The 15,367-nt window shown below is 38.0% G+C and overlaps 1 protein-coding gene across 2 annotated transcripts in view; it reads left to right on the top strand.

Annotated features, from left to right (window-relative positions):
• The window catches only part of MEGF11 (multiple EGF like domains 11), a 179,122-nt gene that overhangs the window by 14,919 nt on the left and 148,836 nt on the right, over positions 1-15,367 (top strand). For both annotated transcript variants that reach the window (XM_065734083.1, XM_065734082.1), the window contains exon 2: positions 2,370-2,462. In XM_065734083.1, the coding sequence (XP_065590155.1) occupies positions 2,370-2,462 (93 nt within the window). The remainder of the gene's footprint in view (positions 1-2,369; positions 2,463-15,367) is intronic.

The following is a 15,367-nucleotide window of genomic DNA, read 5'->3' as shown; positions in this document are numbered from 1 at the left end:
GGGAGGAATTATATTCCTTGCATTAGTATAAGTTTTCTTTACTCCAGGGGCTTTTAGCTGTATGTTGAACAGGGCAGTACCAAAAAGTATATATACTTATCTATATTTTTCTTGACCTTTATGTGCAAGTAATTTTTATAGTTCCATTAACTAGTAAGATCATTTGCAAACCACTGTGCAAAGTATATTATGGAGAATGCCTTGGGGACCATTGTATCCTATTATGTTGAATGTTAATAGAATGAAAAATTAATTTAAACTCTAAAGATTAGAGCAAGACAAGACTTCCCTTTTAGAAAGGAAATTTCAAATTTTATTTGCCATGGTAAAATATAGTGATGCCCAAATCTGACCTTTGTAGGGACTTCTATAGGCCTGATTTGAGGCTGGCAGTGCATGAGTCTGATTATTTGTCTCTTCAAATAAACTGACATATGAAAGCTTCACTTTTTAAAGTGAAGCTTTTTTTTGGGGGGGATTTCTGTGACCCCATTTACAGGATTAGTCCTCTGTGATTTCACAGCTTTGAATGACTGTTCTAATAAGTTCATGGTTGCTTGCTTAGCAAGTTACGAACCAGAGACGAGATCACCCACAGTTCCAAGGATTGTCTTTATTTTTCTTAACTCTCTAATTGCTCTTTAAACATTGTCATCTTCAACTACAATGGACTTCAAAATGCCTAAAAGAAATGTAAAAAACTGTGTATTTCACGCACCATGGACTGCTTTAGGAAGAGGAACAGCATCTTGAGTCTTGCTTACAAGTAACACTCTTCCCAAGAGATAAGAGCATTATTAAAGAAGTTAGCACTTCTGTCTATAGACAAGTAATCAAGTGAAGTTTATTATCTAAATTCTCAATTATTATTTAATATTTATTTTAATAGAGTTAAGATGTGATTCATTTGTGAGGCTTAATCAACTAAATTTATACCAGTAATTTGTTTTATCATTTGGAAAAGTAATAGTTTGCCATCAGCTTTCATGCTTTTGAATTGTTCCTTGACATGAGAGCCTGACCTGTGGCATGCTTTTCATGGAAGAATGATTTATTAATGTAAATGCCTATACAGAGAACAGAAAAAATCTGTTTTGATTTCCTTAATTCTACTGAACTAATGTGTTAAGAGTTACATCAGTGCATGTATTCTTAGATGAAGCTATCTGGAGCAGTTTTCTAAGTAGCCATATCCCAGCATATCACGTTCCTTTCTGTACAATGTGGTTTTAATAGCAATGTATACATTTGCAGCTGTTATTTGTGTGAACTGCTCCTTGTCATTGGTTAACAGTCATTTTTCAGTGACTGCATGAACGCATGTATTTCTTCATGGAAAAAATCCCACTCTTCTAATATCCTGTCTCGAATTTCATCTTACATCTGTAGACTAGGATGCCTCACTGTCTTCAGAAACTCTAACTCAAGTAAAATAAATGCACAAATGATTAGGACAATTAGTGGCTAGAGAATTAGCTATCAATATTTCATGCTCTCTGCAATACTGTCTAAACACAAGATATGAAATAAGAATAAATTTCAGTTCTGACATGTAGTGAACCTAGGAAAGAAATGACTAAGCTAGAAAGATCTTGCAGTCGTAACCAGGCAGTAACCTCATCTCTGGTCACATGTGATTGGATGGATACAGAGCAGGAAGATCTGTGCAACAGGATTATTGAAAGATCACACATCATTTAAAGTTGGACTTAAATATATTGTGAACACGTTATTGGGTTTGGTCTCCAGGAGAAAAAACGTCCTAAAACCATGTATTGTCTGTAGGTTAACTGGCAAAGGAGGCACCAGCCAGGTTTTCATGGTTTGAGGATATTGATCTTTCAGTAAGCCAGAAGTGGACAAATAAGGTAGAGAATACTTCAGTTATGGAAAACTTGATGACCTTGAGAAGACAAGCCTGCACTACGTGCTTCATGTAGTAAAATTGTTTCTTTTCTTCGAGCAGTTTTTGTACAAGTCTGTTTTGGGTCTTTGGAGTTCCATTTTCTTTCAGGATCAGAAATAACTTGAATGCAATAAAAGAAGCTAGTATTCAGTAATTATAATAATCATAAGTGTCAGTTTGTTAAAAATTTTATTATGAAGCAAAACTGCTAACCAAAGTAATTTCTGGTGTTAGAGTTTTTCATTACAAAGAGCTGAACAGACAAATGAGTTTATTGCTGTCTAGAGACCTATATTTTATTTTGGTCACTTAGTATTAATTAAATCTTACAAGTAATTATTTTTTGTTTGTTTTCTTTGTTTAATATTTTTAAACAAAATATTGCTCTCTAAGGCGTAGTTTAGTATATGTTTACCAGCAGCTTAATATATTTACAAAACTGTGTTTTATTTCTTCTTAACAGCACTCTGCACAGAGGAGTGTGTGCATGGAAGATGTGTTTCTCCTGACACTTGTCATTGTGAACCAGGATGGGGAGGTACTGATTGCTCTAGTGGTGAGTAAAGATTACACAAATGTATTAAAGATATATACTGCTATTAAAAAAAAATGTGTGAAACAAAGCGGTGGCCTTAGAAATTGGTGCTTTAAATGGAAATTGAGCTTTGTCAGTTGGTTATGTTGCAGTGATTAATATGTGATATTACCCTTTCCTACAGTACTGACTTTCGATTTTTTGCTTGTTCTTATGAAGACATGTTAAATGCAGTGAAGGATGCTCTTAATGCTTTCTGTCCTGTTATTGGAATACCAATGTAGATATTATAGCTCTATTATCAATTTTTTTCTCTTCAATCTTTACTACTTCACATTCTTCATTAAGTATTTTGTGTAGTACTTGGAGTACTTTCTAAACAGAATACTTGTCCAATTGACGCCAATTGAAGCCAGTGGGAGCTGCTCTGTGCAGCTCAGATTCTTGCTTCTGACTTGAAATCCTGACTTATCCGTACTGCTGAAAGTGGTAAAATGGTAAAGGTGGGAGTTCTACACTTTTTCCAGGAAATTAATTCACACTTGAGGCTTTCAGTTCCTTCAGCTGAAGAAGATGTATACATCAAAGTTTCTTAATTGGTAAAGGTAAGATTAAGTGTGTGTGACAGAGTGAGACAGCAAACGTTCTTTCCAGCATAAACATCAGTGAGGTATGTAAAATAGGTCCAATGATTATTGACTTAATAGAAATAAACTTGTTAATTGAACTCTATTTGTGTATTAGGCAAGTAAGTAAAGCTGCATATGCAAAGATCTTGAAAGTCACTTGCTGAACAAACATTTTATTTTGCTGTTAGTTCCTCCCTTTCTCAAGCATTGATTGGGATCTTAAAAAAGAAACATCATTATCAGGCAAAAATATAATGGGTAAAGGATCAGCATCAAAAGGGAACAGGAGTTCAATTTGACTGGAGTAACAGACTTTTCTCTGGTTGTCTGCAGCTTTGCTGCTTTCTCCCCTCTTACAACAGGAAAGGCAAATGGAAGAGGAAGGAGAACAAAGAAAAGCCATGTAACTTTTTGGGATGACCTGACATACAGACAAGGGAAAAACTTGGAAATCTCAACTTACTAAATATCTCTCTAGAAAAATACTGCTATCTCAAGAAAAATAGTTCTTTTAACCATAAAATAATTTAGTATCTCAGATAATCATTTTGTCCTTTGGTTATTTTTGGCAATAGAGTAGATCAACCTAACAGCCAGCGGGTTTTTATACACTGTATGTGCACTCTGAGAATTTCAAAAGTGACAAAATAATAAAAACTTTGTGATAACATGGGCATGTATGACATGTTCATCTACACACACATTCATACACACGAAGAGTAACAAGCATTCCAAAGCACAGATGGGCCTTGTGAACTAAAACTAGCCAGTGACTCATATTAAATTACTCTAATCTTGCAAGTGAAGATAAAAAGAAAAAGAAGGTTTTTCCTATATTGAATATTTAGCTTTTTAAAGTAATTAGGAATATTAAAGCACTGACAAAGATTGAGATAGAAACATTATTCATAACTTTTATTTCCGCACTGGGCAGCAATCCAGTATATTTCATTTATGAGGTTTCAGCAGTGGAAAGAGAAGCAGTAGCCAATTCCTAAATTAAATATGCCCTGTTAACTTTTATAAATGATAGCCCAGGATTAGATTCGAAATTTAAGTTTTCATTTTATTAATATAATTAGTGTGTTCACTGGACTATAGTGCCCATTGTCTTTCATTCCATTTGTTACATGCTGGGCATCGTGCATTCTTGTCCTAAGGTCTGATCTGACAAGCACTTACAACTGTCAAGTGAAATGCTTATAAGTGTGAATGGCCTCATTGAAGCTAGCTTTTACTGCAGCCAGGAGAGTTACTCACTTTTATGTGTGATACTAAAAGTTTGTATGACTGGCCTCCTTACTGTTTGGAAACTTTGTTTGAATTAAAAGATATAGAACAGTTATCATCTGAATAACTTACAGTCATTATTCTGAGTATTTTCATGAGAGAATCTGAGCACCTTTGCCTTGCTGATGCCGGCCAGGATCTTCAGGTACATTGATGATTCACACACTGAGACTTACTGTTATACATCAGAAATTTGGGAAACAACATTCACTTTTACTGGACTAATCTGTTACCTGTGTCTACTTTCTCCTTATTATTTCATTAATATTGAATAGCTTTATGAAAGATAACATGTCTGGAGTGACAAATAAATGTGATTTGTTAGGTGTTTCTGAATGTCTGATCCTGTAAAGCTGTGCTCCAGATAAACTGAAGCTGTTGGTTGTATCCCTACCACTTGTCCTGTGTGTGGCCCTTGAGCTTTGTCATGTGTACCTCAGTATGAGTGATTTCATAAAGTTATAAGCATATTGCTTTTACTGTTGGCAATTAGAAAGTGTTTTACTGGGAAAGCAATTGCTTGCCAAAACACTCTCTTTAAATTTAAAAAAAAATCACAGAGGAGAAGTAATTGTTTCCTGAAAATAACATTAAGAAAGGGAGCCCAGTTGACACTGGGCATCATTGTTGTGCACCTGGGAGAGATCTCAAAACGCCCACCCATCTTGATGAGGTCTCTCAATACTGCAAAGCAGACTACTGAAACTTTCTAAAAGTTGTATATAACCTCATTTGATTTGATGAGTCAAAAAGTGAAGTATCACTTCAAAGCCGAAAGTCAGGTCCAAATGCTTGGGTTTTTTTCTTTTTTTGGTGTTCTGCAAAGACTGACTGTATGAGGAAAGCGTATGGATTCTGACACTGGGCATAGATTTCCCACAGAGATACATGGCTTTGATGTTAAATCCAGTTTCTTAGTGTTATTCTCCCTGGACTAGAATATATGCAGTTAAATGGTTTGAATAGTTACAGCGACAGCCTGTAGTCATCCAAACAATTTAAAATCCTTTTCAGACTTCATTTCGTGCTTTCATAAAACTCAGCCTGTAAGACAGCGATCAGAAAGCTCGCTGTTCTGTGCAGCCTCCAGTGACTGATCATGGGATGTGTTAGAGTTCATCTGTTGTCAAGGTTAAAATAAGTTCAGATGAATTGCTAAACAATTATAAAAAAATAAATAAAATAAAAGTGCCATATTCAGCTCTGCATGCCTCTATACCTGTGTTTTATTGCATGCTGTTGTACATCTGTTGATGCCCGCAGGCTTAGCCTTGATTTCATGCTGTAAAGCTGCAATATATTAAGGCTTGATTACCATAACAATAAAAAGAGAAGTAATGAGGTATTAACTAAAGAAGCTCTTGAATAACAAGTTTTTCAAGGTTTTAATGATGTTAAAAATTAAAAAGCACATACCTTTTCCCTTCTCTTTTAACTTGGTTTTGATTTGTTTAAAATCGTGCCCATTATGTCCACGCAATCTGCAGTATTTTGTTGGGTTTTTTTTAATACAAAGGAAAATAGCAAATGCTCTGTGTGAACTTACCTGCTCACCTGTCCAATTATTTCAAAGCAATTAACTACAAACAGTATGATATACTGGTGTGAAGTTCTGGTAGGAATATAATTGACTGTTGGTGGTTGCCTGGCCTTTTCTGGGTCTTGATAATAACCATCTGTATTTGTAAGTATTTAGGCCCCAATCCAGGAAAGCACTTAAGCATGTCCTTAAGTTGACACATGAGCAGAACTTTTCATCTACTTTAAATGAAGCAGGTATTTGAGGATGTTGCTGAGTCAATTTTGAAGAAACAATTAAAAATATCTCAGTGAAATCTAAGAAAACTCTCATTGAATTCCTTTGGGCCTATTATGAATAAGGTTGTCTCTCTTCCAGAACACCAAAGCTCATCAGACAACAGTAATGAAGAGTTATTTTTACTCTAACAAGCATTTTTCATTGTGAGGAAGATCACAAATATCTTCCTGGTAAGAAGGGGATTCACAAAACAGTGGATGACAGGTAGAAAAAGGAAAGTTCAGAGCAAGCACCTTGAATTGTAAGCAAGAACCTTCCAAAATTGTGTGTGCCAGTTTGGGAAGTCTCAAAGTAAACAGAGATATTGTAATGACAAATGAAACTGGTTTTCAACGTGTTTGCTTTGCTAGCAGTTTCAGCAGAAAACATAAAACTTGTTCAAAAGTTAAATGGACATTGGCATAATAATGCCAATGCTGTGTCAGCTGGGGAGAGGACCTATGTATGCTATTGCTGTCTGGCATGGGTGGCTCAGTACTGCACACCTATGTATATCATAACTTGCTTTGGAAAGGATGTTCTGTAGAAATGGTCATCAAGAGTGAAAGCCTATTTCATCTTTATCTTTTTGTCAAAAGTAGCCAAGGTCATAACAACAGGCAAGTATAACCTAACAGCAAGATCACATTTAAGGGTATAGCCCTAGAGCAGCTGGAGTGCTTCGGTTTGGAAACTTGTGGTGAATGGGAACTGCAGATACTGTGCTAAATCTGACGGGGGGGGAGGGAGGTTGCTTGACAAGCTATGAAAGAAACAGTAAAAAAACAGGAGAAAAAAATGAGTAATTTTACGTGGGTCCATGGCATTCTGCAGATTTGCTTTTGGCTTCCACATTCTAAGAAAGCTTTGAACTATTTCTGAAGAAGACAAACTTGAAAGGAATGGCTGTGACGTGTATGACTTGTGTACAGTGTTAAATGAAATTCAGCTTAAGATCAGGGATGTACCTGCTGGAATCATTAGCTAAATTTTTGTCCTTGGCTTTTGAGGACAGGAGGACTGACTGGGAAGGCACCCTGGGAAGAGATGTAGAGGCGTAGATCCTCAGCAGTTCCAATCCTTGAGTAGAGCACTACTTCAATTCAGGGCCTGTCCTTGAAGGACAGTTGTCCACATTTCCTGTATAGACGTTTGTCTGTGCTACAAATTTGTATCACAAGGACTGCTTCATCTTGGTGCCATATGAGGTGACAGAACTGGGAGCAATTTTTCTCTTTCCACTAAACCCTTTTATTTCACATGTCAGTGTAGAAACTAAGTTTAGGTACTATTTCTAAAGATCTGTTTAAAAGCAGACTGTGGTCTTTAAAGTTATAATACACTCTTCATTTAAGCCAAGCTCAAACATCAGCTTAATGCTGATGTGATCTGCAGATTCAGTAACAGCTGCATCTTGCAAAGAGGTGTATATATATAAAAAGAAAGCTCACGCTAATGTGTCATTTTCCATTCTGTGGGAATCTTTTTTTCTCTCACTGAAGATGTTTATATTAGTACTCACATGGTTGTGGTATTTTCTCCTCTCTCTGTAACAGACATATTAGTGTACTGTTAGCTTCAAAGAGTTAACTGCCTTGGAGGTGCTGTGAGCTTATAAAGAAAGGTGTGAGAGTTATATTTGCCTTGGCTTTTCCCAGAGTAACTGGACTGAGCAAAAGCCAACAGTTGATCCTGGAAAAAGGAAAGGTAGATTCAAGATTTACTTTGGAGAGAAACTGCTTTTTGCACCTCTGCTGTGTGATTCATTGATGATGAATGGATCAGTCGTCACTTGCCCTAAGAGTTGTACTAAAGGGAGTGGAAAATAGAAATTCAGCACCCTGTGTCCTTTACTTTTTACCGTCATCTTCATCTTCGCTGTCACAGGGTGGGAAAGGACCTCCTTGAATCAGCTGCTCTTGTTTGAGGCTCATGTAGTGACAGATCATTTTCTCCCATCAGTTCCAGCTCTCCTTTGAGATTGCCTTTTTTGAATGATTTTGAAGGTTTGATTGAGCTGTCCTCAGTCTGTTTCAGTCCCTGGAGTTCTGTCTTGCTCATAGTGTTGCTCTTCAGGTGTGATCTAGCAATGTACTTCATGTGTGTGAGTAGTACTTTAAAAGTCATTGATGAACAACTGATGTTTTTTTATGTTAGATAAATGCTTAAGTCATTATCTGAATGGGAACATAAGAGATGAGGGGGGAAATCAGGTTGATGAGGGTCTCATTTAGGGACCAAGAGAGTTACTGAGTATCATCCAGGCTTATCAATGACAGTTACTTCTTTCAATGAGTTAAAACCAAATAGCTTCACTGAAAGAAGAAGAAAGTGAGCCCCAAACTCAATGCTGGATGTCAGGCAGGGAAGGACAATCTATGGTTCACTGACCTGAACGGACTTGTCATTCTAGGCAGAGGTGATGTTTTGACCTACCACAAAGGTGAGTACGAGAGGGCAGAGAAGTGATATGAAAATAATACAGGTATGCTTTGTAACAAGCCTCCAGCTGTAAAATATGATTTTAGCATAAAATGTTAGAATAATTCTGCACAATTATATGTAATTATTGCAATATTACCTCAATCATCTTCTCTGTTAAATCATCCGGTTCTTTCTGTGGTTGTCTGCTTTGATTAAAGAGATGAGCCATGATGAGTAACATGCTGGAGTGAATATTCGTATGGAACTCAGGCGATCTGTTAAAACCAGGCTTCCCATTTGTATCTAGGTCTATAATTGTAATATTGATGTACATAAACATTGATTTAAGGCATACAGTGGGAAAACAGGAGGTTGGAAGCCAGGGCTAATGGCTATCTGGGCATACCACCTCACATTTACATGGCTCTTGCTTCTGGTGAGCTGTATGTGGTCAGTATGGAAATTCTGCATTCTGTGTAACTGAACAGTTAGACAATTGGATTATGCCTCATACTTCTAGAAAGGCATGGCATACTGGCTCTCTGAATCCGACTCTGAATTCATGCTGGAATCCAAAGACAAGGGAGGCTTTGTGCAAAGTTTTTGGTATCAAACCTTACGTACTGCTCCTCATTAGGGACTGATGGCTTTGGAAGGGGGTACACACAGATGCTCAGATTTCAGAGAAGATAAAGGGATGCGTGTGTAGGAATGCTGGGAGCAAGCAGGGTTCAGTGTTGAAGCTTTGTTTGTGACCAAGGCAATTGTGTTGATAAGGTGTCTCCAATTGGGAGTACAGGGCAGTACTCCCAAATCAGAGCACCACAGGACTTTGAGCACACAAAAGAATTAAAGGGGTTGGAAAGGACCTCTAGAGATCTAGTCCAACCCCCAGCAATGATTACATCTCCATTTGGAAGTAAACCTCAGAATATAGTTTGCTTTTCTGAATGACCTGGTGGTCGGCTGCAGCTTTTACACTTCAAGGGGAATTTTCATTAAAGGAAACCATAGTTGCTAGTGCTGAATGGGCTAAATGCAGAGTGGTGCAGGTCTTCTTGAGGTTATACAAGGGGGAATTTGGCTGACATACACCTTTTTTTGGCTGCCTAATTGTTGAGAACTGAGGAGATTTTATAGAAAAGCGGTGTATGCGTTATGAGTTGTTAGTTTTATTAATTTGACTGAGGTTTTCCTCACTATGGGCAGGGTAATAGCTATAAAAGAGGGAATCTACTAAAATATCTTTTTTAATGAACTGAATTACTAATGTTAAATTTCATTGCTGAAGCATCTTGCAATAATGTGGCTTTAAATGTGCACGACACAAATGAACAGACTTTAGATCAATTTAAAAGTACCATTGCTAGAATTTCATGGCCTGGACACTAAAGAGCTGTCATTTGGAGAAAAGAGCAGAATTCCTTCTGCCAAAGGAAGGCAAAAGTTTCAGGCTTGGACACCCATCCAAAAGTAACCGAAAGGGTCTTTGCTTGCTAACAAACAGAAAAACAAGTGCAATGGTTCTAAGACAATTATTTCAGTGCTTGCTAGAGTGAGGCATTTCAAAGAATGCTTGGAGAAGGCACAGCTCTGCTTGTACAGATCTGCTCACTGCTGGCCCTGAGGTATCAGAAAATTCCTGTGAGCTGGTTCAGATGGCTGCAGCAGGAGGAGCCTGAGGCTGGCTCTGACTTCTGCTGGGTTCTGAGTAGCTGTCTCCGGGGATGTGTGATACAAGTGGGAAAGACCTTACTGCCCCTTCACCTGTTTGAGTTCTTGGGATGTCTCCAAAGTGCTATTCTTCCTAGCTACAGTACTATCTTAAAGGCAGTGATTAAGCATTGAAGTCAGAAGGGAGTTTCCTTCTTTCTCTCGTCCATCATTTGTGTTATTGTATGGTATGATAACATACTTCTGAAATGAAATGTTTCCATAAAACATTTATCTGAGTAATCTTGTTCTGCCAAATTACACTTCTGAGAAGTCCCTCAAATAGATACCCTGGTACTTATCTGGAATCCTTATAAAACTCTGAAAAAGAGTTTGCCATAGGAGAAGATACCTTGTGTCCTCAGTGAAATGAATGTTTGTTGTAACAGCTTGTCTGCCTCAGTGATGTAGAGAGAAATAATGAAATAGCAGAGGGCTGAACTGCAGCCTATCTGACTGTAAATGCGGGGCTGGGAGCAGGGCTGCACACCACTGCTCGCAGGTGAGCATTTCACTCTCACTGCTAATGTATCTTTGGCAAGAAATGCAGAGAGCCCTTAGTTATCTGTGCAGAAAAGCATACAGAATAAGGAAATGTGTTGTGGCCAAAGGGAAAAATAAGCAGATGGTGTGCTAGCACCATACCTGCCCCTCCAAGGGGATTGTTGTAGCACAACCAGCACTTACAAATGGACTGTTATGAACTGACGCCAAACCCAGGAAGAGCAAGGGGTACATGATACACATGGGAGCATGGAATAGACACAGCACAAGATAAAGATTGAGGCATGACAGAGAGAGAACGTCGGGGGGAGTAGAGGAAAACCTAGTAAATGTTGAGCCAATATGCAGAAGCAGCTGGGGTCGGGAAGGGTGCTCAGTGCGTGGATAACTGGAACTGAGAAAATGAATGGGGAAATGCAGAAGTTGTGCAAAATGAACACTGTGTTGTGTGTGAGGCATCAACCATTTCAGACTCGGGAGCGTCATTCTACCAAGAAGAAAGTACAGATTTTGTTGAAATTAAAGAGTAAAGTGGAAGGAGGGGAGAATAGAATGGTGGTGGAAGAGATGCTACAGCCAGGCCAGTGATGGTGAAAATTGCTGTTAATTTGAGAGGACAAAAGAAATGGCAAAGATCAAGGGGAGGCAAACCTTGATGTGCCAGATACTGCCTCAAGCAGGAAAACTGAGGTGTTGAAGAGATGTCTTTTTATCATGCAAAAAAAAATCAGTGAAGTGAGAAGGAATGTGATGCTTGTGAACTAGCAGTAATAATCAGGCAGAAGAAAGATTTAGAGATGAAGTGTTCTGTCTAAAGTGGCATTTGTCTTTTTGGTGCCGGCAGAGAAAGCCATTAAAGTGTTTATGCAGAGATGTAAACATCTATTCTGTGGTAGTCATCGGCTCTATAGCTTCAATAAACAGTGTTTAATGTTTAAACAAGATATATTACACTGGGATGCTGGAACTTATGGAGCATTCAACTGCCAAAACTGCCTTTTCTTGGCCTGGAAAAGTAGTGCAAGCAAAAAAAGTGCAGTTTTTAACCACCAGTTTTTATTTTTTTACTGACAAAAATGTTAGGTGAAATATCAAAAATTTTGCACATAACGGAAAATTTCTACTGTCAAAAGTTCACTTGTACTGCTACACTCAAGAAAGAATTTTACATCTCCAGTCTTCACCCTTCTTTATACCATTCAAACGTCTTGAATGTAGTCTATAATAAGCACATCCTCCAGTCATTTTTTTACAGCTCTGAAAAACAGGAAAACCGCAGGATTTTGTTTATTAAACTTGCTGGACTTAACCCAGCACAATATCTGAAAGTTTTGGATTGAAAATGAGAGTTTGAAAGACCTGAATCTCATTCAAGAAAACATAGTGATTGCTATTTGTCAGGAAAGCTGGGAAGAGACCCAAGTGTCATGGATTTGGGTGTCACTGTCATTGTAATGACAAGGACTCTAGAAATACGAACAGTGAGCTAAAAGTACAATCAGGTAATAGCGATGCGTGTGGAGTTTCTGGGTTGTGGAGTGAAATAAAATGAGACCAACTGCTACACAGAGACATTCTTAAGGGGACTGAAGAAAGGCAAAAAAAAAAAAAAAAGAAGGAAAACATATGGGGCAAGTTCCTATTCACAACTACTTTGTAAAAATAAGTTTCAGCCACTTTCCTACCTTTGATGTGTGTTATGCAAGATGGATTTATTCCCCATTCGAAACAACAGTAAATGTCAGATAGGAATGATGAGTGTATTATTACTCAGACTATTTTATATCAGGAAGATCTTTGTGGACATCATCCAAAAAGAGCAGAGATAAAACACTCTTCTTTGATCCTAGAGGGTGGTCAGTCAACACTCTGCAGTTCATCATTTTCAGAAGCTTTCCTCCCTACTGTAAAAAGCCTATTTATGTAAAAGCCAGGGATGGCTAGGGATATAACTCTCTCCAGAATGCTTAAAAATATGTATGTCAAATGCAGGGTAGATTGGTTGAAATTACCCTGCAAAATGCAAGTTTTGACAGAATCAGCTAAAACATGAAGCAGTGGACATCTGTAGCAGGAACAGGGTTTCATACTTTCCCTACTGTCTGCTATAACCTCACCTTTATGAACCCTTTGTACCAAGCTGCAGTGTTCTGACTATGCAACAGTATTAGTAAATCATGAGGATTGATTGCAGTGGATTTTTTTATTCAAGAACCAAAATCTGGTACTGTATCTTACTTACACTGCAGGGATAATTTCCTAAATAAAAACCAGGGCCTAGAAATCCAGTCTGCCAAAGGAGGTAGGTTTGCAGAAAACATGAGGATTTACATGGAGGGTCCATTTTTACATAGGGATTGCAAGGTTTGCAGTTTCGGATACATGATTTTGCTTCATCATCCACCCCAGCCAACTAGTGCTCCACAATCACATAGATTGCTAGTTTAATTGGACAGCAGTAAAAAAATGCATGCATTTCTACAGATCTTACGTCTGTCCTCTAGGACAAATTCCAGCCACTGAAAGATGGTTCCCAGACTACTTCAGGGATACTGTTGGAAGGTGTTATCTCTTACTTTCAAAACTGGTGGGTTTATGATACATTTCAATTATGAGTTTCAAGACAGCCTGGTGAGTTTGTTTTCATCCTCGGGTGAAGAACTGCTATAGTCACAACTAACTCAGGACTGTATTGGGAAAAAGTTCCTGCTATTTAGGCTATTCATAGCATCTGACTGCAGCAGCCCAGTTCTGGGTTTCTTAGGGACCACCATTCTGTCAGATCACTAAGACAGTCTTATTACCTTTTCGTCCTCAGCAGCTGGGTCCCAGTCCTCTTCAGAGTGCCTTCACAACTTACTGAGATCACTGAAATACAAGAAGTTCCATTTGAGTATTAAATGAACTAAAGCTACGGATAATTAGTAATGAATCCTTCTACTGTAAGGGTGATCAAATGCTGGAGCAGGTTGCTTGGAGAGATTACAGAGTCCATCCTTGGAGATACTCAAAATTCAGCTGGAGACAGTTTGGCAAGCTGCTCCAGCTTACCCTGCTTTGAGCAGAGGGTTTGGACTGGATGATCTCCAGGGGTCTTTTCCTCCTCAACTGTTCTACAATTCTATGATCCCATGAATTATTTTATTCCCATAACTTTAGTGATCTCTGAATTAGAGCAGAGGTCTTATTGAACTGCTAGTTATGACAGAAAACACGGAATATGTAAGCTGCAGGTCAAAGTATCCCCAAGTCGAATGGGAAGCCTCTGTATATCGGAATTGAACTTTATTAATGGTGAGTCTATCCAAAGAGTTATGTGGTTACTCATTCTGAAATCCTGAAATGCCATGGAAATTCTCTTGAGGGGATGGATTTGGGGTACCATTGAGTTCAATATAGAAATTTCTTATTCATTTTCAAGAAAAGAGGTTCTGTTCCCAACTTCGTTTCTGAGTCAGTTCATTTGCACCCCTTTCTCTATTTGCATTTCTTTCACTATTTTATAAAATCGTGAGCCTGACCTCCTTTGTGTGGTATGTTGAGGTTTCTTCATGAAAACTGCTAAAGGAGAAATAGACGTTCTCAATTAAATTAATAAGACTGTATGTTGTGTGTATTCTTTAGTGAATGCATGTTTTCTAAGTGGCAGAAAGAAATGATGTTAATTAATTACTTTGACATACAGTCATGTTGTTGCAGACTGGATTATAGATGTCCAGATGTTGGGTTGTTCTTCCAGGATGCAATATGTTTGAATGTATTAGGAGGTGCATTTTTTCTTTGTGTACGACTATGACAAATTAGCCAAGCTGCTAACTTGCTTGAAGGCATCTTTCATGCTTCATCCATTACATGAGTGATAGATTATATTAAACCACTTCTTTGTTGTGAGGAAAAACACGTTGTGGATAATGAAAAGGAAATAATCAACATTATATCAATCAACATAGTATTTGTCCCAACTTTGTTTTGTATCTGTATGATCAATAGTTGGTGGGTTTTTTTCCACTTTTCATTCCTTTCGCTTCATTTGCTCTGTTGTTGTAAAGGACATGTTGCTTCTTGGGAGAGCACTGGATCACATTTAGCTCACTATTTAGTGACTGCAGAACTACACAACTAGAATTATTCTGGACTTAGATGCCTACAGGTGACAACAGAAACTCAGCCTTTGTATGGAAGTAATGCCTTCTCTTAGTATTGGTGCTTGGAATAGTTTTTCATCCCTTCTGAATTTGTCAGAAGAAAACTCTCTAATTGCTTTATTATGTTACTTAGCAGTGATACAAATGGACACCAACCTGTGCAACCTGGGCTAGGGAGCCTGCTTTGGCAGGGGGTTGCACTCGATGATCTCTGGAGGTCCTTGCCAACCCCTACAGTTCTGTGATTCTGATTCTTGCTTGGAACACAAACCAGCCCAATGTTCAGGCAGTACTATCAGCAATTTGTTATCCTGAGTGCTTCTATTCATATCAATCTTATGCCATTTTAATTCAAGAGTAAACAGAGCTCTGAGTGGAAATGAGAATTTTGAACAAACCAAAATGTTTCTTACCTTCAAATGT

This window comes from Cyrtonyx montezumae, unplaced genomic scaffold, assembly GCF_038088225.1.
Source record: "Cyrtonyx montezumae isolate F1298 unplaced genomic scaffold, pur_monq_1.0 scaffold_17, whole genome shotgun sequence".
In the NCBI taxonomy this organism is placed as follows: domain Eukaryota; kingdom Metazoa; phylum Chordata; class Aves; order Galliformes; family Odontophoridae; genus Cyrtonyx; species Cyrtonyx montezumae.
The sequence above is the reverse complement of the archived record's forward strand: the minus strand, read 5'-3'. Positions and strand labels throughout refer to the sequence as shown.